The sequence below is a fragment of the Maniola hyperantus genome, chromosome 20, assembly GCF_902806685.2.
Source record: "Maniola hyperantus chromosome 20, iAphHyp1.2, whole genome shotgun sequence".
Lineage (NCBI taxonomy): Eukaryota > Metazoa > Arthropoda > Insecta > Lepidoptera > Nymphalidae > Maniola > Maniola hyperantus.
The window spans coordinates 2,830,646-2,856,736 of NC_048555.1; the positions used below are offsets into that span (position 1 = coordinate 2,830,646).

Consider the following 26,091-nt stretch of genomic DNA (forward strand, 5'->3'; position numbering starts at 1 on the left):
CTATACCCACTAGAAGTTGCGTCACCCCATCTTACGTGGTTAATCTGACCCCCGTACCAGTACCTCAGCAGACTCACCATCTCATTCGGGACCTGAGCCGCATGCAATTTGTTCCAAAGGACATCATAGTTTACTAGATCAAATGCGCGGCTCAGGTCTAGAAAACATGCATAAACGGATGTATTACGTTGAGTGTAATACTGCACTGTATGTTTGAGACTAAAGATAGCTGAGTCTGTCGAGAGACCAGGACGGAAGCCAAACTGAGCATCATCAATACTTATGTTTTTCTGCAGTTCAGGGTGCAGCACTCTTTCTAAAACTTTACCTATTACAGTACCTAAGGAGATGGGCCGGTAATTAGTAGAAGCGCATAAATCACCAGTTTTATTTTTAACTATTGGAACAACTATAGTTTTCATAAGGTCAGCAGGTAGGTATGAATATTTAACACACATATTAAATAAGGTACATAGCTTTGAGTACAGAACATTTCCCGCACATACGACATGTTCTATACTCAAATTGTCGTGACCTGGTGCTTTACCGCGTTTAATTTGTTTGATGGCATTTTTTAAATCTACTAGTGTAAACTGTACAACATTATTTCTTAAATTTGAATTTGAGGGTGTAACATTTGTTCCATCTTTTAATAAATCTATGTTTAAAGGTTCCAGTTTAAATTTTTTGGCAAAAAGGTTGGCTATCTCCTCAGGTTTCTGCACGTTTTCGACCATCACTGGCAGGCTTTGTTTGCAATTGAATTTTTTAGTTGCATTCCAAAATTTTGTAAAAATTTTATCTCTTTTATGTGTCGCTAGTATATCTAATTTAATCGCTTCTGCATTACGCTGGCACCAATTTAATTTATTCTTAAACATTTTTCGACTTTCATACATATTATTATAAATTGGCCCAGAGGCAGGTTTGCCCGCTAACAACCAACTTTTATAATAAACTTGTGCATTTTTGTGACTTTCATTTACCTGAAAATTCCATCCAATGATATGCTTACGCTTACGCTTACTGTGTCCATCGGGACGCAAACTAGAAGCAATAATAGCGCCCGTTTGAAGAATATTAATTATACTTATGTACAAATCGTTAATATATTTACAGTGTTCAGTTATTTTATCACATTGTTCTTTATTTATACATTTATCACAATAAAAATCATTTAAATCCTTAAGTTTAGAATTACAATAATTAAAGTAGAAATCTATCTCACTAGCATCGCGTTTATTCCAACGAATTCTATCAAAAGAGTTGGAATCGTAAGTATTTTTACTGTTCATGTTATCACAGGCAGCAGGACTCCCCTGTATGTCACCCATGTTGCACACTATGCGCATAGGTAAATGATCAGATGAGTAAACCCCATACATAACTTCCACTGACTCTACTGTGCTCCGTGCGGACTTGGTAGTGACACAGTGGTCCAGCCACCTACGACTGCCATGACTGTCGCTCACAAAAGTGTAAGTGTCCGAGTTGATATTCAGTAACTCGTAATCGGCACATATTAATTCTTGCTCCTTACAAAATGACACTAGTTCAGAGCCAAACCGTGTATTAGGATGGGCATTAAAGTCTCCTAGAATGTACACTTTTGTCAGATTATTTACTTCTATGATTGAACTCATGTTAGCTAGACAATCTGTAAAACTTGGCAGATTTTCGTCACTATCTGTCGGCATATACACCGTAAAAACAGCAAAAACGCACTCACCAATATTAATACGAATCGCTGCAATTCTATCACTCGAACACTCAATCACCGATACATTGTGGAACTTAGACTTACGCCACATTAATGCTAGTCCACCATAAGGTCTTCCTCTCAGGATACCTGCTGATGTGTCAACAGAAGACTTTGCCGTACATCCGAATTCGTTATGTATACTGTGTACATAATTAAGGTGACGCTGGATGCACGTCCGAACTGCTCGGCCCACGTGGGTAACCTGTATGCTATTTCACCTAACATTGTGATAGAAAGAAATAGACTCAGTGATGAGCAGTGTAGCGAGTGCATGCGCTCACACTAGCGTCCAGATATATTGATGATGGCACACAGATAGTTGGACAGATGTCACCGATGAATTTTTGTAAATATATGATTTATGAAGGAACTACTTATTTCAATTATTATTGTATAAGATTTTATGGAAGAGCGGGGTCGCCTGCCACGAGTACTCGTAGCAATACTAAAACACTTACTGGGATGGTCCCAATTACTACGCACTATGTGAAATTGTTTTACCTACTGAAATAGATATTTTTAAATTTTTTTTGAATGATAATGATTACCTACTTATCTTTTGATGAATACTATAAAATCTCACTTACATACATACCTATTAGGTAACTACTACCTCAGCGTGTATAAACAACTCGTACTTATATTATATTATAGAAATCCATACTTCTATGAAGTGTCTGTCTGTAATTTCGAAATAACTACCGCAAGCTCATAATATTGTTATTTGAACTGTACCATAACAGCTGAATCAAATGTTTTTAAAAACTGTCTGTCTGTCTGTCTGTTTGAAGTTTGAACGGGCTAATCTTCGGAACGGCAGAACCTATTTTGACGGGACTTTTACAGACAAGTAGAGAATTAACAAAGGATACTTTTTTAACCGACTTTTAAAAAAGGAGTTGTGTTTTTCTACCTATGTACACAGAAATCTCCGAGATTTCTGAACCGATTTGCGTATTTTTTTTAATTGATAAAGAAACTTTGCAACATTGTCCTATATAAAATGTGGATTTCAACTCCTCAATCCTGATGCTGCAGGGGACATGACCACCAAAACTTATGGGATTTTGAAACTGTCGGTTATAAATTGATATTGAGAGGTAGGTACCTATATCTACCAAGTAAAGACTTTATCATTGAACTCGAAGACCCATTTCTCGACCCTGATGCTGTACCTAAGGAATTGCATTGCTAAATCGTGGTGATCCCACGGAATTTTAAATGAATCATCGCCCACGCCCGTTCGGTACCCTCATTCCGCACATTGTTTTTATTAGTCAGTCCACCAATCACAACAAAGCATTCTCCCCTGTCCCCCGCCAACATTTTACGATTTTGTTTTCATGTAAATCCTTGTATATGCGTACTCTAGGAGTTGAATTCTCTGTGCTGGCGGATTACCTATTAGGAACACATGATTACACATTCGTTTGTCTGTGAAAATAAATTTTGTTGCCTACACTTATCTATTAGTAGCGACTAAAAACTATATATACCATCTACTTGTGTATAAAAAAGTCTAAATAAATTCCACTTTGATCTCAAAAATGAAAATTTTATTTTTATAAGTAGGAAGTAGGTACAATTCAATTTCCCTCTAAAAGCCCACTACACACATAAACACAATATGTATCATTTTCTGTTTCAACAGTCACATTAGATGTATCATTCGACGCAGAACTATTGAAGCTCTCCATTTCATTTCTGGAATTAATAAACATACAATCAACGTAAATATATTGTGAGTATTATCTATATAGAATGTATGCAAAAAACATAGCATAACAACTTACAAGTATGGTATGGGTAGACCTTTCAATATTTAGTACGGAATTGAATGTTGCAGCATCATGTTGGATTTCAGTGGTACGTATATTGGGCACATTCATTTTATTTTCCTTGTTTTCTTCTAAAAGGAATGTCTTGAGTCACTAAAATACAACATAATTCAGCATTGACAAATCTGACAACAAATAGTAAATCTCTATATTATTATATAAAAATGAATCGTTGAATGTGTTGCTGATCGCAAATCTCGAGAACAGCTGCACCGATTTCGCTAATTCTTTTTGATAATATTCCTTGAAGTACGGGGATGGTTCTTATGGAGAGAAAAATTTAAAAAATGTCCTGAAAAAGAATCGACTGTAGGCGGTGCGAAGTTCGTCGGGGCAGCTAGTAACATAATAATTATATTATCCTAATCCTAATTCCTAATCTAAATATATAAAAGAAAAAGGTGACTGACTGACTGACTGACTGACTGACTGACTGACTGACTGACTGACTGACTGACTGATCTATCAACGCACAGCTCAAACTACTGGACGGATCGTGCTGAAATTTGGCATGCAGATAGCTATTATGACGCAGGCATCCACTAAGAAGAGATTTTTGAAAATTCAACTCTGGAGGGGGTGAAATAGGGGTTCGAAATTTTGTGTAGCCCACGCGGACGAAGTCGTGGGCATTTGCTAGTATCTAAATAATATCAACTTACAAACACAGTGTCAAACTTTCAGAAGCTGGCTCTAAATGGTACGGTGTGATAGCATCATAATCTAATTCAATTCGATTTTTTGCTTTGTCGTTTCCTTGCCAAAGAAAATCCCGTGATCCACTAAAATAGAAGTATAATATATAAGTATTTATTAAAAATAAATAAATGTCATCATCAAATTCACCATCCTGGAGAACCTTGAAAACGACACTCGCGTCTATTTTTTATAAAAAGTGCTGGCCCGCCATCTTAGATTAAAAAATTAATGTCATTATCAAAACCAGCATCCTGGAAACCCTGAAAACGACACCCATTTCTATTTTTTGTGAAAAGTGCATGTCTACTATTTTGGATTTGAAAATAAATGTCATTATCAAATTCAGCATCCCGGAAAAGTACATATTCAGTCAAATAAAATTCCCGTCGAGTCACATTGTTACTCACGTCGGGTGTGACGCACGGGAATAACCCCGAAAAAGTAATGGCATTATCATCACAAGATAATATTATGGTTTGGAAAGATTCTGATGAATTTTAATAGATCTCCTCTTTGCAAGGGATTTGCTTTTGCGAGAAGCTTTTGCGAGTCTAAACCGTTTCTTTTTCCTCTTCCGCCAATCCATTTTTGTTTCTGTTACACGAAAACTCAAGTATATAATTAAATTGTCTAAGCACACAATATGACCTACATACTTATATTTGTAACTAGATGATATACGCGACTTCGTCCGCGAGGATATAGTGGTTTTTTAATCCCGCGAGAACTCTTTCAAAAGCGATCACTATTTCAAATTTCAGCCAAATCCGTCTTGTACTTTTTGCGTGAAAGGGTAACAAACCTATACACACACACACGCAGATACAAAATTTCGCCTTTATAATGTAAAGTGTGATTTGACAACCCTGACTTTCGGAATTCGGATAAGTCCAAATTATATTTTATTACTAGTTGATGCCCGCAACTTCGTCCGCGTGGAATTAGGTTTTTAAAAATCCCGTGGGAACTCTTTGATTTTCCGGGATAAAAAGTAGCCTATGTGTTAATTTAGGGTATACCCTAAATTAACACTTTTATCTATCTCCATTCCAAATTTCATCCAAAACTGTTCAGCCGTTTTTGTGTGATTGAGTAACAAACATCCAAACATCCACACACACACATCACTACACCTATTATAAATGTGATAGTGTGTTTGTTTGTTGGTTCGTTGGTTTGTCCTTCAATCACGTCGCAACAGAGCAACGGATCGACGTGATTTTTGCATGGGTATGGTTGACCTGGAGAGTGACATAGGCCACTTTTTATCCCGGAAAATCAAAGAGTTCCCACAGGATTTTTAAAAATCTAAATCCACGCGTACGAAGTCGTGGGCATCACCTCATCATCATCATCATGATCAACCCATCGCCGGCTCACTACAGAGCAGGGGTCTCCTCTCAGAGTGAGAAGGGTTTTGGCCATAGTCTACCACGCTGGCCATGTGCGGATTGGTAGAATTCACACACCTTTGAGAACATTATGGAGAACTCGGCATGCAGGTTTCCTCACGATGTTTTCCTTTACCGTTAAAGCAAGTGATATTTAATTAATTAAAACGCGTATAACTCCGAAAAGTTAGAGGTGCGTGCCCGGGATCGAACCCCCCGACCTCCGTTTAGAAGGCGGACGTCCTAACCACTAGGCTATCATAGCTTCACCTAGTTTATAATATTAGTAGGATATATGTAAACTACTACCACCAGCTGTCGATACGATGCATTCTAAAATAAATCGACCGACCGACCGACAGACCGACCGGCCAAGTACGAGTCAGACTCGCGCCCCGAGGTTTCCGTACTACAATAGTAAAATGTTTATCTCTAAATCTCCGTTTAGAGATAAGCATTTACAATGTAACTTAATTTATTACTACTATGTAACTAGAATTTCGGTACATATAAAAATGAATCGCTAAATGTGTTGCTGATCGCAAATCTCGAGAACAGCTGAACCGATTTCGCTAATTCTTTTTTTATAATATTCCTTGAAGTACGAATATGGTTCTTACGGAGAGAAATTTTTTAAAAAAATCCTGAAAAAGAATCGACTGTTAGGCGGTACGAAGTTCGCCGGGGCAGCTAGTGAAAAATAAAAATAAATAAATAGGTAAATAGTATTTTTTGACATTTTGCATGATAAATCAAAAACTATTTATTATGCACTAGATGATGCCCGCAACTTCGTCCGCGTGGATTTAGGTTTTTTAAAAATCCCGTGGGAACTTTGATTTTCCGGGATCAAAAGTCAAAGTCAAATGATTTGTTCAAAATAGGTAATAAATTACTCTTTTCGATTGTCAGTTGTTGGATTTGTAAAATATAGTGGTGATAATTATTTCGCAAACGCTACGAGGGTTCCAAACGTGCCCAAGACTGAGAAGAGCCCACAGCTAACTCAGCCGGGTATTCTTTTTATTATCACCACTTTACAAAATCATAAATTAAACTTATTAGAACTATCACAAAGCCGAGCAACTCATTCCCAAGCTTGCTTATCATTTAAATAATCCTTTACAATGTAATAGGATTTTTTAATTAGTTTACGTTTTATGAAAACTTTGAACTTATGACAGTCACTTTGAACTTATGACAGTCACTTTTTTTGTTAATTTATTTATGTTTTTATATACGTACAATAAATTTTCAAAAATATATTGATTATGCACTGTCATAATTTTAACTTCTCTAAATTTAGTTCTCAGCGACTCTCGTGGTCCCATACTATATATGGCTCGAACAGCCCTTTTCTGCAGCACAAAAATAGAATTTATATCAGCAGCATTACCCCATAATAATTCCGTGGTGCCATCTGAATCAGGGTTTCTACTGAAAACCAGCGCTGTATGTTTTTGTACTTGTGCAAGACAATATGCATTTATGCTGAGTAGGGACCTTTTTTTTTGGGTTGTGCCACACATGACATACTTTATTCCGGCGCTTCTTCTACTTGAGGTTTTTTGACTTTATTACTCAAGTATAAGAGGCGCTGGGATAACCTAACCAGTTGGTAACTGGTAATGTGTGGTACAGCTTTAAAAATAAACGTTTTTTCTTTTCTTTCTTTTTCTTTTCTAATAATATGCCATATGACATAATGCTGTGAAAGTAACTAAAATATACTAGTCTCGCCGTTTCTATGTCTGTCAACTGGCGAATCTTTTTTACCGCATATGCAGCAGAACTGTCTGTTCGATAAGTTATTTATATGAGAGCCCCATTGAAGTTTCGCATCTAACGTTATTTCCAGAAAAATAGCGGTATCCACTAAATCTTATTTATCATAAAAGTAGCCTATGTCCTTCCCCGGGATGCAAGCTATTTTGTACCAAATTTCATCAAAATTGGTTAAATGGATGAGCTGTGAAAAGCTAGCAGACAAACAGACGGACAGATAGACAGATACACTTTCGCATTTATAATATTAGTATGGATAAAAATAAATAAAATCGGTTTTTGATGTACAAGTAAGGTCCTTTTATATGATATCACACTTGGTTTACTAATCTTACTTGAAAGTTGAAAATACTAACTATTCGTTAATGAACACATTTTTATTTATTTTTCGTGATGTAACCACAAATTCATTGTTTCAGATTTTTCCCCTTACGTGTGTTATAACTGTTATTACCTACCTGCCAAATTTTATCATTCTAGGTCAGTGGGAAGTACCCTACAGGTTTCTTGACAGACACACTGACAGACTGACAGATAGACAGACAGACAGACAACAAACTGATCCTATAAGGGTTCCCTTTTCCTTTTGAGGTACGGAATCCTAATGATCTCTCTTTTTGCACTGCATTTAATCTGAATCCAAGAATTCCCGATCCGAAATAGCCGTAAGCAAGACTGTATCGTCACTTACCACCAGGTGAGATTGTAGTCAAGGGCTAACTTGTATCTGAATAAATAAATAAAAAAGTACTATTTGTACGAAGCGTTGCGTACTTTATTTGTAAGACGGACAGACAACAAACTGATCCTATAAGGGTTCCTTTTTCCTTTTGAGGTACGGAATCCTAATGATCTCTCTTTTTGCACTGCATTTAACCTGAATCCAAGAATTTCCGATCCGAAATAGTCGTAAGCAAGACTGTATCGTCACCTACCACCAGGTGAGATTGCAGTCAAGGGCTAACTTGTATCTGAATCAATATTATTATTATTATTTTATTACTTATAATAAAACTGTAACAGGTGAAATTCTGTACATTGAAGATATTTTGAAATTTTTTTTTCGAGGGCACTCTATAATCGATACTGAACCCAAAACTGGAATTTTTTTCATTTTTGTCTGTCTGTCTGTCTGTCTGTCTGTCTGTCTGTATCACGGCCGCGCATCACGCTGAAACTACTGAATGGATTCCAATGAAACTTGGTACGATTTGACGTCATACTATAAGGATATAGGATATAGGATACTTTTTATCCCGAAATTCAGCATGGTTCCCTTAGGAGAGGGGTTGAAAGTTAAAATGTATACTGAGCTGTAATTCATTAACGCGTAGTCCGATTTCATTCATTCTTTTTTGTTAGAAACCATACATGTTAAAACTTCAAGTGCCAACTTCTCAACCATCATCATAATAATCACGGGTAGCTTTTGTACTTTTGGATTTCAATCAGCTGTTTTAGGAATAGTTGATGTTGAATTGATATTAAAGGTACGCTTAGAATAAACTATCTCTGGTTTAGGTACCAAGCAACGACTTCATAATTCAACTCGATATCCCAACTCTTCAACCCTGATGATGCAGGGTATTGCACTCCTAAGCCACTGTTGATTGTGAGATAATATTGTAGATGCCAAACATATATACCATTATTGAACTTTAAGTTCCAACTCTTCAATACTGATGCTGCAGGGTACTGCACTCCTATTCTATGGGTTTTAGGAACTGTTGTTGGTGAATTAATATTGTACCATTTACTATTGTACCAAACCACGACTACATGGTTGAACTCCGTTCACAAAAATCCACGCACTCCATCGAAATCCTATTCTATTCCAAACTTATTCGCCAGCGTGACAGGAGTGGAGAAGGCGGATAGGGACGTGTGAGGGGTGCAACGGATCAACGTGATTTTTTTCCATCATCATCAGCCTGCGGTCGTCCACTGTTGGACATAGGCTTTCCCTAAAGAGCGCCACCACACCCGGTCCTCAGCCTTCCTCACCTAGCCACTTCCCGCCAGCCTCTGTATATCGTCGGTCCATCGTGCTGGAAGGCGTCCCACACTACGCTTACTTATACCTACGCGGTCTCCACTCAAGAACTTTCCGGCTCCAACGGCCATCACCTCTACGACAGGCATGACCTGCCTTCTTTTATCCCAGAAAATAAAAGAGTTCCCACGGGCTTTTAAAAACCTACATCCACGCGGACGAAGTCGCGGGCGTCAGCTAGTAAATAAATAAAAAAGTACTATTTGTACGAAGCGTTGCGTACTTTATTTGTAAGACGGACAGACAGACAGACAGACAGATAGACGGACAGACAGACAGACGGACAGACCGACAGACGAACAGACGGACAGACGGACGGGCAGACGGACCGATGGACGGACCGACAGACGCATGGACGGACGGACGGACTGACGGACGTACGGACGGACGGACGGACGGACGGACGGACGGACAGACGGACGGACGGACAGACGGACCGACAGACAGACAGACAGAGGGTTCCGTTTTTTCCTTCTGAGGTACGGAACCCTAAAAATACAAAGAAATACCACCAGGTAGGTACCTACCTACCTATATTATTATACATATACAGGTACCTTTTTAGGGTTCCGTACTTTATAAGGAAAAAAGGGACCCTTAGGATCACTTCGTTGTCTGTCTGTCTGTCCGTCTCTCCGTCTGTGTCGTATCTGTCACACAAACCTATAGGATACTTCCCGTTGACCCAGAATCATGAAATTTAGTAGGTACGTAGGTCTTAGAGCACAAGTAAAGGAATAAATCCGAAAACCATAGATTTGTGATTACAACTTACAAAAAAAAAATTAAAGTGTGTTAATGAAAAAATAATTAGTATTTTCAATTTTCAATGTATAATAAGTATACCAAGTGGGGTATTATATGAAAGGGCTTTACTGTATTGTGTGTATTCTAAAACACATTTTTATTTATTTTTATGCATAATAGTTTTTGATTTATGGAGCAAAATGTCAAAAAAATACCTGAGTACGGAACCCTTGGTGCGCGAGCAACTCGCACTTGGCCGGTTTTTTAAAATTAGATAAAATAAATAACTAAACAAAGTTACTTACCTATTGTACTAGGACCACACGAGTAGATATCCCTACTAGGACCTCAACAACAAAGTCAGGTCAATAAACCAATGAATAAAATTGGTGTCCAAATTTCAAATTCCAGAGGTCAATGTACAAAATGCAATAAGTATTTGAAGGACTTATTGACTCTGCTCTGCTCAATCTTCTACACATTTGCATAGCCACTGAATAAAAATTAATTTTATAAAATCATTACGACTTTTGTTTTTGAAAACATATTAATAACAACAGTTGTCGTCATAGAAACCACAATATTACACGCGCAGCCGCGCGCCGCTGGGCTGGCCCTTCCCTCCGCCACCCGCGCGGTGTCTAATGTTTTGGGGTGAGAAGCATGATGATTTTAGCCGAAATCTAGCGCTTGAAAAGGGTTGAACAGTAGTTTGGGAAAAGTATTTTTGAGAAAAAACTACTGAATTTAGGTTTGCAAAGTAAAGTTATTTCAACTAATGAATAAATAAACTATGTCTAATGATAATTTTTTTTAGAATTTTCCTATTCCTAATCTTATTTATTTACGCCCAAAGTTGACATAAATTTAGTGTTAAAATAGGAATCTTTTGAGGCTCGTAACTTTTAAATCAATATTTTTTTCAATGTTTTAGATATCATTGAACCTAGATAATGACGAGATAAATCGATATAATTCTTAGTTTTGTGCGTACAATATCGAATATTGTTGTATTTTCCCTCCTACGTTTGTATGAAGAAAGCACCGAACTGAGCTGCCTTTGCTCTCTATTTTTATTTATTATCTTAGTGGGTTTATCAACCATGAATTTGTTTATTAATTGCGTGGGATACAGGGCGATCTCGGAATCGGCGATATACTAATCCCTTAGACCAGAAATTTGCATCTAGAAACGTATCCAAATTGTTTGCTGTAACTACAATTTTAAACGAGTTGAAAGCAGTTGTATGATTCTGTTTTAACTTTTCCACACTAATGCATTTCTGTCCCCTTTCCAAAATATGGTCGTTAATATCTTCTTCTGTGACAGTCGTTTTCGCTCGAGATACATAAATGGAACAGAGCGATTCCGCTACTTGGATATGTCCACTATTCGCGAGCGAACCACGCATGTTGGCTTTTCTATATTTATATTTTTTACGTTCAATTAGCGTGAAACCATTGTCATCCGTACAGAGTGCATTATTACTTTCCAGATTTCCCTGGGTCATCGGCACCGATGCACTTGTATTCGTCCGTGTAATATCACGATAGCTCGGTACGTAGGTACACTCGTCGAGAACCGGGGCCAGCGCATCGCACTTCCCCGAGTCGTTTGTTGTTTCCAAAATGCACTTTTTATGCATAATATTAATATTATCTTGTGGTGCCCTTTGTTTACTTGATTGTACATTTTGCCCCGGACTATTTTGGCGATCGGTCTTTGTCATAATTTTTAAGTTCGTAATATCGGAACTAATTTTCGTCTGCCATAGTATCATCTCAGATTTTGTCACAGAGTCAGTACGTAGGGATTGCAGTTCGTTTTTTAAGAAAACAATGTCTTTGAGCAGGCGCGTGACGTCAACATGATCAAAGGAGACCGGCGGTAATTTATTAAGATTTTGTGCTACAAATGTAGGTTGTCTTGCTGGATCCGTTTCTTTAAGTACCTTTATTATGTCCTTTATATTTTTCTTTACTTTATCCTCCCCTTTTCTTTGAACATATTTAACGCCTTCTGACGCCAAGGCATTAAACAGCACCGTCTTCCCTGAGTCAATTTCTTCCACAGTAAAGTTTGTTGTACAAATCTGAATGATGCTTAGCTCATCAATAATTTCTATTTTGTTTTGCAAAAATGTTAAAAATTCATTTATTATAATCACTTTTTCTTCCATTATTACAAGTAGGTATGTATCACGTGTACGGTAAAGAGAAACAAAAATAAAAAATAAAATAAAAAAGTAGCAAAACTTGAAGGAACCAGTCGAGGATTTGAACCACGACGAAAACCAATGTTTATTATAGAATGTCCGACCGTAGTACCACTAGTCCATCACAACTATAGGAGCTCTAGGCAAAATTAGTAGTAACTATTAACTTTGTGCTTTGTTGCAGCAGTTCATGTCAATAACCTTTTTGTTATGATTCAAATTTCAAATTGTCACTCGGTTTGAAATAACAAACGGTCATCGAATTTAGTGTTTAGGTAAAATAGTTAATGTTTATTGGTTGTATACACTTATTTTATATACTTATTTTATGCACTTATTTTTGGGTTACTTACACTGGAATTTGGTTTATTTTACATAATATTAAAGTTTTACTGTTCGCACTCCACACAAAGTTATTAAATTTTATATTACGTTTTTTTTTTTTGCAAATATTACCAGACAGTTTGACTTGCGCACATTTTTACACTTGTTTTACATAGTTTTAAATCGGATGAATACGTAAATAAGTAAGCTTTTCCATCGCATGTATTTTTAAATCAGATTTATATACGGAGCCTATGTTAAACCGCGGCGCGCTTTAATACTACTACTAATATAAATCTAATATAAATCCTAATACAAATACTAATATAAATCCACGCTCTTTTATCATTTAGATAATTTTCAATTATTGTGTAATATGCTTTTTTCAGGAGCATATTTTTAATAGATTTTTTAAACTTGTGCAAAGGTAAGTCCAAAATAGTTTGCGGGATTTTATTATAAAATCCATACTAATATCTAATATTATAAATCCGAAAGTGTGTCTGTCTGTCTGCTTATTTTTTACGGCCCATTCGATTAATAGATTTTCACAAAATTTGGCACAGAGATAGCTTGTATCCCGGGGACGGGCATGGACTCTTATTTTCCGGGACAAAATGTATTTGACCCGGCAAATAAGAGTTTCCATAGGACTTTTAAAAATCTTAATTTACATGGGCGAAGTCGAGGGCATTACGTAGTTTAGATATAAACTAGCTTATGCCCGCGACTTCGTCCGCGTGGACTACACAAATTTCAAATCCCTATTTCAACCCCTTAGGCATTGAATTTTCAAAAATCCTTTCTTAGCGGATGCCTACGTCATAATAGCTATCTGCATGCCAAATTTCAGCCCGATCAGTCCAGTAGTTTGGGCTGTGCGTTGATAGATCAGTCAGTCAGTCAGTCAGTCAGTCAGTCAGTCACCTTTTCCTTTTATATATATAATATATAGATTACTAAATCAGTACCCTTATTATAAATGCAAAAGCGTGTTTGATTGTTGGTTTGTCCTTAAATCACGTCGCAACGATGCAACAGATTGACGTGATTTTTTGCATGGGTATAGATAACCTGACCTGGAGACCTCGAGACCTGGAGAGTGGCATAGGCTACTTTTTATCCCGAAAAATCAAAGAGTTCCCACGGAATTTTTAAAAATCCTAATTCCAAGCGAACGAAGTCGCGGGCATCGGTTAGTTATTCAAAAATATGTTAAAATTTGAACACCTCTGATTGCACAATTGGGGGTGGGATAGAATTAAAAACTGGATCCAAAAATAAAAGTTTATTAAAAATTCATGTACCTACAATATAAAGTTTTTAGTAAATCATTTTTTCTTCACTGGTATCACTAGACTCAATAAAGTAGTACCTGAAAAATTGAAATTACCTTTTTTAATAAATTACTGGCTATTACGAGTATCATATTAAAAACATACCTACCACACAATTATCATGATCCACTCATAGATAATGGATGGATATTATGGATGATATTTCTTACCTATCATAGTCCCCGCTAAAGTGAAGAATGGTACAGCGCAGCCCATATCCAATAGTATCGGAAACAAGATGTTTCCAACTACACTGCCGATTCGACCAATTGTCATTATCATAGCGAGTGAAAGAGATCTGAAAATTAAAGATAAGTAGCAAATTTTTTTTAAAAAGAGTAAGCCATGACCTTGACTAACATTCCCCTTTCCTCTCCAATTAAACGTAAAAGTTGTGCTAGGAGTAGGTACGACAATAGTGCAACGGGTGGGCTTTGAACCGGCGACCTTTCGAATTTCAGTCCGCACCTTTAACACTTGAGCTATTGAGGCTATAATATCATTGCATTGCATTTCAGGGTTAAATGAAGAAAAAAAGATAATGGGTCCACGCAGGCAGATAAAATTTAGATATATGGATCAACGTTTGAGTGGCACTTATTGAATTATGGATGACTAGCTTATGCTCGTGACTTCGTCCGCGTGGACTACACAAATTTCAAACCCCTATTTCACCCCCTTAGGGGTTGAATTTTCAAAAAGCCATTCTTAGCGGATGCCCACGTCATAATAGCTAGCTGCATGCCAAATTTCAGCCCGATCCGTCCAGTAGTTTGAGCTGTGTGTTAATAGATCAGTCAGTTAGTCGGTCAGTCAGTCAGTCACCTTTTCCTTTTGTATATATAGATTTATGCCAGCACGTGGCGGGCGCGGGCCGTGCCACAAACGAGGCGCGGACGAGGCACTTCGTGTCAAATGGTCTTCAAATAGCCAAATAGACATCAGACAACATGCTTTTACTTATACAAATATTCTTCCAAACTTTGCCTACTGGGACCTGTCATAGATTTAATAAGAAGAAAGATATACCCACCTTATAGTGGTCGGAAAAAGTTCTACAACCAGAGCTTGATTGAGACTCTTCATCGTCTGAGAGATTGAAACGTCGAACGAGAATAGAGCAACAAAGCCAATCTTGGAGCTTGCCCATCTAAGTCCCAGTGTAGCTCCCACGGAGATGAGACAACACGCTATATACAGGTTCTTCTTCCCAACTTTGTTTACTAGCACGCCCGTGATGATGTACGGTGCTATACACACGCAGCCTAGGATCACGGTGTTTATGTAGGTTTCTGTTCCACTAACCGCCTGAAATCAAGGAGATGGTAAATCTTTTAGAAAACAGGTAGAATTACTTGCTGCATCCCCATGGTGTTAATCGTACTTTCAACCGATAGACGTCCAATGCTGGACTTAGGTCTCTTGTATGAACTTCCAAACGCCACAGTCTTGCGCTGCCTGAATCTAGCAGCTCCCTGCAACTCGCGTGATGTCATCCGTCTACCTAGAGAAGGGTTTTCCAATGCTGTGCCTTCCGGAGCCAGGTCGCCATTCCAGCATCTTGGGACCCCCACGTCTATCGGTTTTCCGAACTATGTGCTTTGCCCATTGCCACTTCAGCTTCGCGACCCGTTGAGCCATGTCGGTTACTCTAATTCTCCTACGGATCTCCTCATTTCTGATTTGATCAGGTAGAGAAACTCCAAGCATAGCTCTTACCATCGCCCGTTGGTAAAAAGTATACTTACTGGTATACAAACTTCGTCCACTGTGACATTAGAACTCCTTACACTCAAGTCGTGCGTATAGGTGTCTAACATGACGCACAGGTCTTGACTGTCTCTAGTGCTGTAATGTTCGACAATCGTCGAAAGCTGAGGGAACCACATCCTTATTACATTGTATCTGAAATTAAAGTGTGAAATATTTTATAGAGTTTCATAACTGTGGACTTGTGCTTAAAAATGTCTGTGTACGCTATATCGGCTACGGTTTCATTACTGAAAATCGTGGCTTCTATATATTTCTAAATATTTGTAATATTTCGATTGGTCGGGGGATTCAATCCTGGACACGCACCTCTCACTTTTCGGAGTTAGTTTGCTTGAAGCAATTAAACATCACTTACTTTAACGGTGAAGGAAAACATCAACACAAAATGTGTGTGAAGTTTGCCAATCCGCACTTGGCCAGCGTGGAACACCATGCCCAAAATCCCTTCTCATTCTGAGAAGAGACCCATGCTCTGTGGTGAGCTGGCGATAGGTTAAACAGGATGATATTCTTCCAACGCATTCCGTTCTTCGCCAAGTGATAAGTACATTAGATGCCAGAAGTAGATGCCAGAATGAAGTTCTTCCTTAACTTGGTCCGTCAAATTTCTCGAGCCTTCCTCCTTTAAATTCCTCTAAATCGTCAAGTCAAATTCCTTCGATATTCCCTGTGAGCTTTTCTATGCTGGTCGCGTCATGCGACTATGTGACTATGTGACTGCGCTATGCCGTAATGAGTAAAGAATAACGAAAATACTCACAAAAGCATTGAAAAGAAGTTCAGAGTGCAAAAAAGCAATAGATACAGTCCACGAGGTTTGTGTAACATGACTTTAACGTTGTGTAGACCAGCCGAGAGCATGTGCCCAAGGTTTTTCCTTGAAACGGGCCCTGAAGACTCTTCTATGTCTTGTTTAGTCTTCTCTTTCCAAATATTTTTGTACTAAAAGGAAAGTAACTTTCCATAAATAATTTAGTTGGTAGGTTCTTATATTCTACTGGCGCTATTACCTCGCTGAATGGCAAGGCTTAACCGTTGAGCGAAATAAGCACCAGCTCTTGGGTCACCAGATGCGTGGATCAGCTTTTGGGACACGACGTTTATAAAAGCTTTCGTGTCCGATGACCATGGGCTCAGAGTCTCAAACGGAAGCGCCGCGAATACATAGTCCTTACTTATAGGTTATCTATATATATAAAAGGAAAAGGTGACTGACTGACTGACTGACTGAATGATTGACTGACTGACTGACTGATCTATCAACGCACAGCTCAAACTACTGGACGGGTCGGGCTGAAATTTGGCATGCAGATAGCTATTATGACGTAGGCATCCGCTAAGAAAGGATTTTTGAAAATTCAACTCCTAAGGGGGTGAAATAGGGTTTAGAAATTTTGTAGTAAAGTAAAAAAAACATACTTAAATATTAAATTAAATCTTCGAGGGTCCAAGTTCTTACATGATATGGCCACAGTTTAGTAACCATACAGATCAGAACGTTCCAATTTCGAGTGAGTTCCAAGTTTGTCGTGTCTTTATGTTTTAGTAAACATATTCACTATTGAAGTTGGCGATCTTCGATGAAAAACTACATGTTGAGAAGATGAGTTGTTTTGACACGTGCAAATCATGTTGGATTGATGACAATGTTGTACATAAGTACATAGTAATATAAATATAGGTTAATACATAGGAGACCCGTGCTCAGTAGTAAGCCGGATTGAGATTATGATGACGTGTATAATATGCAAAAAATCCATTTGAACTGTATGATATACAATGAACCAAAAGCTTTATTTGCTATAATCCGGTGAAACAGTTCGAATCTGTATGGCGCAACATGCAGCATGCGAAATGCACCGCCCGCCCTCCCACTGCTAAACATGCAGGAAAAAGCAGCCACCAGGCAAGCAATACGCACCACTACCACGCAGCACCACACAAATCCCAAAACACACTCGACGCACGTTTCACCCCGACACCGGAGCATCCTCAGGAGATGTAGACCTTACAATGCATAATTGCAAAGTGACAATCTATACAACTGTATGATCGTTAAGCTGTGGCACCGGCCATCTTGAAGTAGGCATACTTACGGGAAAAGTATCAGCCGGTTTCCGTGTATTCTGCTTATAAATTTTAATGAGTATATCCCTCGCTTCGTCGTATCGTTTCTGCGTTATGTAGTACTTGGGACTTTCGGGTAGGAATGCGAAAAGGAGGGTCGCCGTTAGTGACCATAACGACATGATGAATAGGTAAAAATTCCACGTGTTAAACACTGAAAGAAAATCTTAATGTATAAAAGGATTTGGCGTGCAGATAGCTATTATGACGTAGGCATCCGCTAAGAAAGGATTTTCGAAAATTCAACCCGGATGAAATAGGGGTTTGAAGTTTGTGTAGTCCACGTGGATGAAGTCGTGAGCATAAGCTAGTGTTTTTATGATGGTCAGGAAATGTAGCTTATTGTGGTATAGTCTCGCAATTCAACCAAATTGATAGGTCTAAATCTAACGTGCTACCGTTTTCCATAGGGAGCATTACAAAGGGATAGCAATAGATTTAGACCCGTTATTTCAGTTAGTACAACAAAATTAGTCACAATGGCTGTGCAAACTTCTGCCGTTAAAGTTAATAGTATGCAGCTTCGAATACTTTAGACTACAAACCACTGTTTTAGTAGAGATCTTTGAGATAGAGGCTCAAAATCCTCGAGGAGAGGTCAAACATTTTTGTCAAATTTTACGTGTTTGTCAAATTATTTGATCGTCTGCGGTCGTGTTTGATGCGTTTGTAAAACAAACTACGTATTTGGTAAAGATTGACGGCGTGTTTGCGTGTTTGTCAAACATGCTTGAAGGTGTACGGCTGCGTTTGTCAAACAAACTACGTATTTGGTGTGTTTGACAAACATGTTTGACCGTTTACGGGGCACTTTAGGGTGCCCTCCGACTAGATTGAGAGACGACTTACGTCCACGTGGACTACTCAAATTTCGAACTCAGGGGTTGAATTTTTTAAAATCCATTCTTACTAAATGCCTACGTCATAATAGCTATCTGCATGCCAAATTTCAGCCCGATCCGTCCAGTAGTTTGAGCTGTGCGTTGATAGATCAGTCTAATAAGATAGTAGTATAGATAAGTACTAAGTATGTTTAAGGTAAACTCCCAACATAGCCCTAGGCTCTTCATAGCTCGTTATGCGACTTTGAATTTGCAGATAAGGCTATCAGCCAGTTTCCACGTATCAGCGCCATACGTGAGGGCGGGCAGGACACACTGCTTAAAAACTTCTAATCTTACCTATAGCTCCATTAAACATTGTATATTCCCAGTGTTGAGGTAATATAGCCCATGACATGAGAGCAATAGCTATTTGGGAGATTGCCGTGAATGAAGACTGCAACAGCATCACTCGGTCTCTGATATCACTGTGACAAAACTCCGACGTCAGAGTTATCATAGGCGAGAATGCGGTAGCTGATCTGAAAATAATCAAAAATGAATAAAATTCATTGCGACAGAACAATGTATTTACAAAATTTTGGTTCAGCGGTGAGTGCTGTTGTCTAGATACTGTTTTCGAAAATTATAAATTTTAAAATTTGTTAATTCATGATTTCTATATTGGCTCGGGTTTGGTTTAGTCACATACCACCACCTATAGACGCCTAATTGCCGGACACCCCCGATCGCTAAGCTTAGGTAGTTGCTTAGCATAAAAGTCGGCCTACGCCCGTTCGGTACCCTTATTCCGCACATTGTCTTGATTACGACTTTTGAGTCCACCAATTGCAGCATTCTCCCCTGTCCCCCCCCCCGCCAACATTTTACGATTTTGTTTTCATGCAAAACGTTGTATATGCGTACTCTTAAGGTTGAATTCTCTGTGGGTTTAGTGGAAAGCTTCATCCATGGCCAGTTACGACCAGCCAGCAGCTGAGTTTCCGTTGCGTGGATTTAGGTTTTCAAAAATCCCGTGAATAAAATTTAAAACTCTAAAATTTTAAAATTATCCGAGATAAATTAATCTATGCCCGCCTCTGAAAACCAATTATTTGTGTCTGGGCCATGAAAAGATAACAGACAGACAAACAGACAGACACATTTCCACTTTTACCATACTAGCAGAGAATACAGTTAGTGTCGTCCGTCCCTCAAGTGTTGTTTATGAATAGCTTTTATGTAGGTACCCTGTGCGTTCGAGCGTACTATGAGCGAAACCATGGCCGAGTGGTCAAGGCATCGGGCGCGAACCCAGAAGATGCAGGTTCGATTCCTGCCGGTTACGTAATTTTTGATACGTATTTTTAAAATTATTTAGTGATTTCCTTGAAGTGTAGGTAAAACACATAAAAATTATAAAAAAGGATATAGATTCATTTATACTTACAATAATCCTTCGAAAAATTTGCAAATGGCTAGCACTAAATAAGTTTGGCTGGTTCCACTTATAGCCGTAAATATGAAGAGGCCACTAAATCCACTCAATATAAAAAATTTACGACCGAATATGTCAGTTAAAAAACCTGCCACTACCGATATTAATACCATACCTGCAAAAATAATAATATTTTACAATATAGGTGATAAAAACCAATTTATAGATTGGTGCGTGGATTTATTATTAACTAGATGGTACCCGTAGGAGAACTAGAGTAACCAACATAGCTCAACGGGTTGCGAAGCTGAAGTGGCAATGGGAAGGCACATAGTTCATAAAACCGATAGACGTTGGGGTCCCAAGGTGCTGGAATGGCGACCTCGCACCGGAAGACGCAGCGTTGGAAGACCCCCCACTAGGTGGACGGACGACTTCAGACGAGTCGCAGGGAGCCGCTGCATTCAGGCGGCGCAAGAACGTGGTGTGTGGAAGTCTCTACAAGAGACCTATATGTCCAGCAGTGGATGTCTATTGGTTGATGATGATGATAATGAGATGGTACCCGCGACTTCGTCCGCGTGGATATAGGTTTTTTAATCCCGCGGGACCTCGTTGATTTTCCTGGATATAAAAGTAGCCTATGCGTTAAATCAGGGAATACGCTATCTCCGTTCCAAATTTCAGTCGAATTTCTTCGGTTCTTCTACGGATTTTCTCATTTCAAACTTAATCATGTACAGAAACTTGTAGGAGTAAGCCTTCTTAATTAAACAATATTTCACGTACTATAAATGTGACTAGGGTGTAGCCACATGTCGTCCTATGTGACGTGCTAAATCCTTTTGATGGGGCAATAAGACCGCCCGAGCCATCGCATGCGTCTTTATACATGACGTTAATAAATTAACGCTTTAATCCCATGGAAATTAATACACAATTAATGCGCGGTCACAACTGCTTTTAATCATGATGACTGACATACTACGTCAGAGGCGGATTAAATGTCAAGAGCGCCCTAGGCAAGCACCTCATAGGCGCCCCACTAACAGCCATATTAAAAAATTTACTAAGTTCCAAAGAACAAGGAATCGTCTCATTGCATAGCTGGTAGTTGGTGATTATATTTATTTATGTTAACGAGTGAAGAACATCACGTCATGACACTTTGCAATATCAAAGAAGATGCAGTTTCGGTCACTCCAAGACAATTTACTGAGTACGGATAACTTGGTAGGCCAGGTAGTGGCACTCTAAATGATCACCTGCGCCCCTTCGTTACCTCGCGCCCCTAGGTACGTGCCTAGTTTGCTTTAGGGATAATCCGCCTCTGTACTAAGTAACTGCATTAGACGTTACTATAACCTGTAATATTATATTCAATCTTCGATTTTAATGAATTGTAGTATTATGAAACACCAGTAGGTAGGTACTCCTATCACTGCCATGTTATTAATGCGAAAGTGTAATTAACATGGCAGGTTGTTGGTTTATTGGTTTATCTTTTAATTACATCGCAACGGACCAACTGACTGGCATAGTTAGACTTGGAAAGTGACGCATAGGTTACTTTTATCCCTGAAAATCCAAAAGTTCCAACGAAGTTACACTCTACTTAGTAGTTTATTTATTATCACCCTAACTATCAAATAATTGGTACCTACTACATGAACGGGTTCAGCTGATAATATAATTTAAAATTTGTCGTTAAAATCGACAAAGAATTTTATCTCCTGGTGACTAATTGTAATCTTTACTGCCTGCCTGTTCCCTGTAACAGAATTTTTAACAGTGTCTGCGATAGCCTAGTAACCTATAATAGTCTAGTGGTTAGGACGTCCGCTTTCTAATCGGAGGTCGGGGGTTCACCTCTAATTTTTCGGAGTTATGTGCGTTTTAAGTGATTAAATATCACTTGCTTTAACAGTGAAGGAAAACATCGTGAGGAAACCTGCATGCCTGAAAGTTCTCCATAATGTTCTCAAAGGTGTGTGTAGCCTACCAATCCGCACATGACCAGTGTGGTAGACCTGGCCAAACCCTTCTCACTCTGAGAGGAGACCCGTGCTCTGTATTGAACTGGCGATGGGATGATGATGATGACACAATTAAAAAATCTCACCAACAAAAGGCATAGCATTCAAAACTCCTTTCTCCAGTAAACTCATATTAAGGTCACACTCCGCTATAGGCAAAATATAAGGTGTACTGTTCAACACGGCGACTCCAGCTGCGACACCAAAGAAGGATGTGCACATCAGTCGTATGTGGAAGAGGCCTAATCCGCACTCCTTTAGCGCCAGATTGACTTCCTGCATTGCAGTGGGAGCGTTTGCAGGCTCATTGTTGTCTGAAAAGAAAATGAAGTACGGTTAGTATAACAAGAAATTATTTAAGAGAAGTTTCCCTAGCGCGCTTCCACTATGTCACTTCTCACTTCCTGCCGAATTTCCGTAAAAAGGGGCTCAAGATTTACATGAACTTTGTAACTTTAAAGTTACAAATTTTTAACCGACTTCAAAAAAAGGAGGAGGTTCTCAATTCGTCGGAATCTTTTTTTTTTTTTTTTTTTTTATGTATGTTCCCCGATTACTCGAAAACGCCTGGACCGATTTTGAAAATTCTTTTTTTGTTTGAAAGGGTATACTTCAAAATTGGTCCCATTTCAATTTGGTGAAGATCTGATGAACATCTTCGAAGATAGATACTGGAACTCCTCAACGGATAAGAGTAAATTGCTCGCGATCAGTGTAATAGCTTAGTAAACAGTAGATTTTTAACCAGTCATAGCATAATTCCATGGGGCCACTAAAAATTGTGAAATAAAATTTTTTTACAAAAAAAATAAAAACCGACTTCGTTACACAAACACTAAAAATTGAAAAATAATTTAATTTATTACCGATTATATTATGTATACAAGAGTTAATATAGTTCCATAATAATATTTTTTGGGGTCGGTGCCAATGAGGTGCCATTGTGGAGTCCCATAAAAATATGAAGTCTAGACGATTCGCGCAGCTAAAGCTAATTGGCACCGGCACCAAAAAGTATTATTATGGAACTATATTAACTCTTGTATACATAATATAATCGGTAATAAATTAAATTATTTTTCAATTTTTAGTGTTTGTGTAACGAAGTCGGTTTTTATTTTTTTTGTAAAAAAATTTTATTACGGGGCAAACTACAGACACAGATAGATATTAATTTCATAATTAATTCATTGAGTTTGGTTGGTTGAAATTCAAATGAAAACGAAGCTACGTTTTTTGGAGCGCGCTACGAACAAACTCCTCTTAAATGTTTTGTGCCACAATTTTTTTTAAATTGCTACAAATAAACAATCGTAGCATCGTACAGTACGGGGCCGAAAGTGATGAACATTGACCTTTAGAATGACATTTCATCTTTGTAGAGCGTTGTCTCTGTCACTTACACCCATATGACGCTTTGTCGGTCTAAACGACCGTTACAGTGCTCTACAAGTCTGCTGTCTCCTTCTAAAGATCGATGTTCATTACTTTTGGCCGCGTACTGTACTTGCCTATTTGAAATACGTCTGAAGCATTAATTTTGCATGTCTACATTGCATTTTTCCATAATATCTCTTAATACCCGTAACAATCTTTTTGGTTTTCGAGTGAACAAACCGATTTTTGAGCTGTGAACAATAGCAGCTCATATTTTCACAAAATGGATGCGCTGAAACAAAATGCCGGCGTTGCCAGCGTCCCAAGGATTTATTCGGCTTAAATTTCACTCTACTGCTTCCCAGTTTTAAAAATTTAGATGTTTTAAAAATTTTGCGTTCTCACATTTACGATTTACCAGTGGTTAATTCGTTTGACTGTTGAAAATTACCTACTTTTTAAAAGTAAAAATTAAAGTGAAAATAGCATTCTATTCTTAATTTGTTTTATTCTTGCCTATTTTTTTTTTTTTTTAATTCAGATACAAGTTAGCCCTTGACTGCAATCTCACCTGATGGTAAGTGATGATGCAGTCTAAGATGATAGCGGGCTAACCTGGAAGGGGTATGGCAGTTTTTATTAAACCCATACCCCTTAGACTATTAGGGTTCCGTACCCGAAGGGTGCCAACGGGACCCTATTACTAAACCTACGCTGTCCGTCCGCGTGTCTGATAACAGGCACCGTAATAGGAAGAGAGTAGAAATATTCACAGTGTGTATTTCTATAACAACAAATAATAAAAACCAAGATGGCGAATTATGACCACTATGCAAATAAAAACTATTGATTAAGAAGGTAATATCTTGTAATATGAAATGGAACCATTCGTGTGCGAATCCGACTCGTACTTGAGTGGTTTTAAAAGTAAATGTAGAGGAACAAAGAATTATATTTTAATCTATTCTAAACATTATTAGAATGAGTTTTAGGCGTAGCGCAGTTAATTGACTTTTAAATCGATACGACCAAAAGTCATTGAACTCTGTTTATGTTATTGCTGTAAAACACCAACTGTTCGTGTATTAGATACTGAAATGAAAAATGAGACGTTTACAAATTTGATTTCACTATCGTCATAATCAAAGTCAAAGTCAAATATTTACTCAAATTAGGTACTATAATATTGTGCACTTTTTATTGTCAGTTGTTGGATTTGTAAGATGATGTAGTAGTGGTGATAATAAAAATAATTAATTTTGTAAACTTGTAACTAAAGCTATGAGGGTTCCAAACACGCCCACATCTGAGACGAGCCCTCAACAAACTCAGCCGCATAATTTAAACCCATCGCCGGTTGATGCCATTGTCAACCACACTGGCCATCACAGAGCGATAGCAGAGTGAACTAGAGTGAGGGAACTCTCGGTTTGATCCTGAATCGACGCTATTATGTCAAATATTAAGCTATGGTGACGTAAAATCAAACAAAACTAGTGCTACTTTAGGGTTATCTGCGTCAAATTTACTAATATTTGACGCCTACCAGTGATGTAGATTCCTCGAAGTTTTGTTAGAAGGTCCCTAACGGTGGTTACGCACTCATTCGATCCGAGTCCGTGAAAGTACGTTCCTTTTTGTTTTGTATAGTAGCTTATGACATATTATGTCGTAGATAAATTAATCGCTGGTATTCTCACGGATGTTGGATATAACTCGGATGACGGAAGTGCAGTGCGTAATCGCCGTAACTGTCGTGAACTGTGGCGATAGCCATATGAGCATGAAACTCCTAGAGTGGCGATCGCGTGCATAGCATTTTGAGAAAATTAATACATCTAAGTACATACCACGCACTGCCGTTATCTGAGGATTCACTTCACTCATTTTCATTAAAGTACCTTCAACAAAAAACAAGAATAATATAAAATTATGAACGTCAGTCTATGAGGATTCATATCTAGGCCCACATCAGAGCTACTGAATTCGTTTTCATCACGAACGTAATTTGTCTTAACTAATTTTATCTTAAATCAACCTTGATTGCGACAATTTTATCATGAGCTAATAGACGTAAGTCTTGTATCTATAATAGTTTTAGGTACTGCGGAAGGGATATGATGCTTTTAGTTTCATGTTAGCATTCTTTTTTATTAATTTATAGACTAGCGCTTGGATAAAATCAACTCACTTCGGTGGTGTTCCCATTAGATTACAACATGGGGTTATTCAAGGGGCGGACCAACAAATTCCTGAAAGGCCGGCAACGCATTGGTGGTTCCTCTGGTACTGCAAATGTTCATGGGCGGCGGTAATCACTTAACATTACGTGTCACATTAGGTAACCAAGGTTCCTGGGGCAAATCA

General features: G+C 38.2%; 2 protein-coding genes and 1 long non-coding RNA gene across 3 annotated transcripts in view; 1 reads left to right on the forward strand and 2 right to left on the reverse strand.

Moving 5' to 3' along the window:
• Positions 1-26,091, forward strand: part of LOC117991784 (zwei Ig domain protein zig-8-like) — a 282,813-nt gene that overhangs the window by 100,700 nt on the left and 156,022 nt on the right. The window lies entirely within an intron of this gene.
• Positions 2,061-10,815, reverse strand: LOC138403750 (uncharacterized). The gene is made up of 3 exons (XR_011237932.1): positions 4,263-10,815; positions 3,556-3,693; positions 2,061-3,466 (listed from the first exon to the last, which is right to left on the reverse strand). It is a non-coding gene; the product is annotated as an uncharacterized lncRNA (long non-coding RNA).
• Positions 14,093-25,800, reverse strand: LOC117991781 (synaptic vesicle glycoprotein 2B-like). Its single transcript, XM_034979388.2, has 10 exons — positions 25,575-25,800; positions 22,434-22,661; positions 20,324-20,486; positions 19,234-19,415; positions 18,022-18,206; positions 16,686-16,867; positions 15,901-16,057; positions 15,186-15,460; positions 14,323-14,450; positions 14,093-14,190 (listed from the first exon to the last, which is right to left on the reverse strand). The coding sequence occupies exons 1-10, from the start codon at positions 25,615-25,617 to the stop codon at positions 14,147-14,149; spliced, it is 1,587 nt and encodes a 528-aa protein (XP_034835279.1). The 5' UTR covers positions 25,618-25,800; the 3' UTR covers positions 14,093-14,146.

Coding starts and splice junctions, on each gene's coding strand:
- LOC117991781 (XM_034979388.2), bottom strand. CDS start 25,617: ATGAAAATGAGTGAAGTGAATCCTCAGATAACGGCAGTGCGTG. Junction 16,868..18,021: donor AACCGGCTGATACTTTTCCC/GTAAGTATGCCT, acceptor CTTTCCTTTTAG/TACAAAAATATTTGGAAAGA. Junction 14,451..15,185: donor CTTTTTCCGACCACTATAAG/GTGGGTATATCT, acceptor TTTAATTTTCAG/ATCTCTTTCACTCGCTATGA.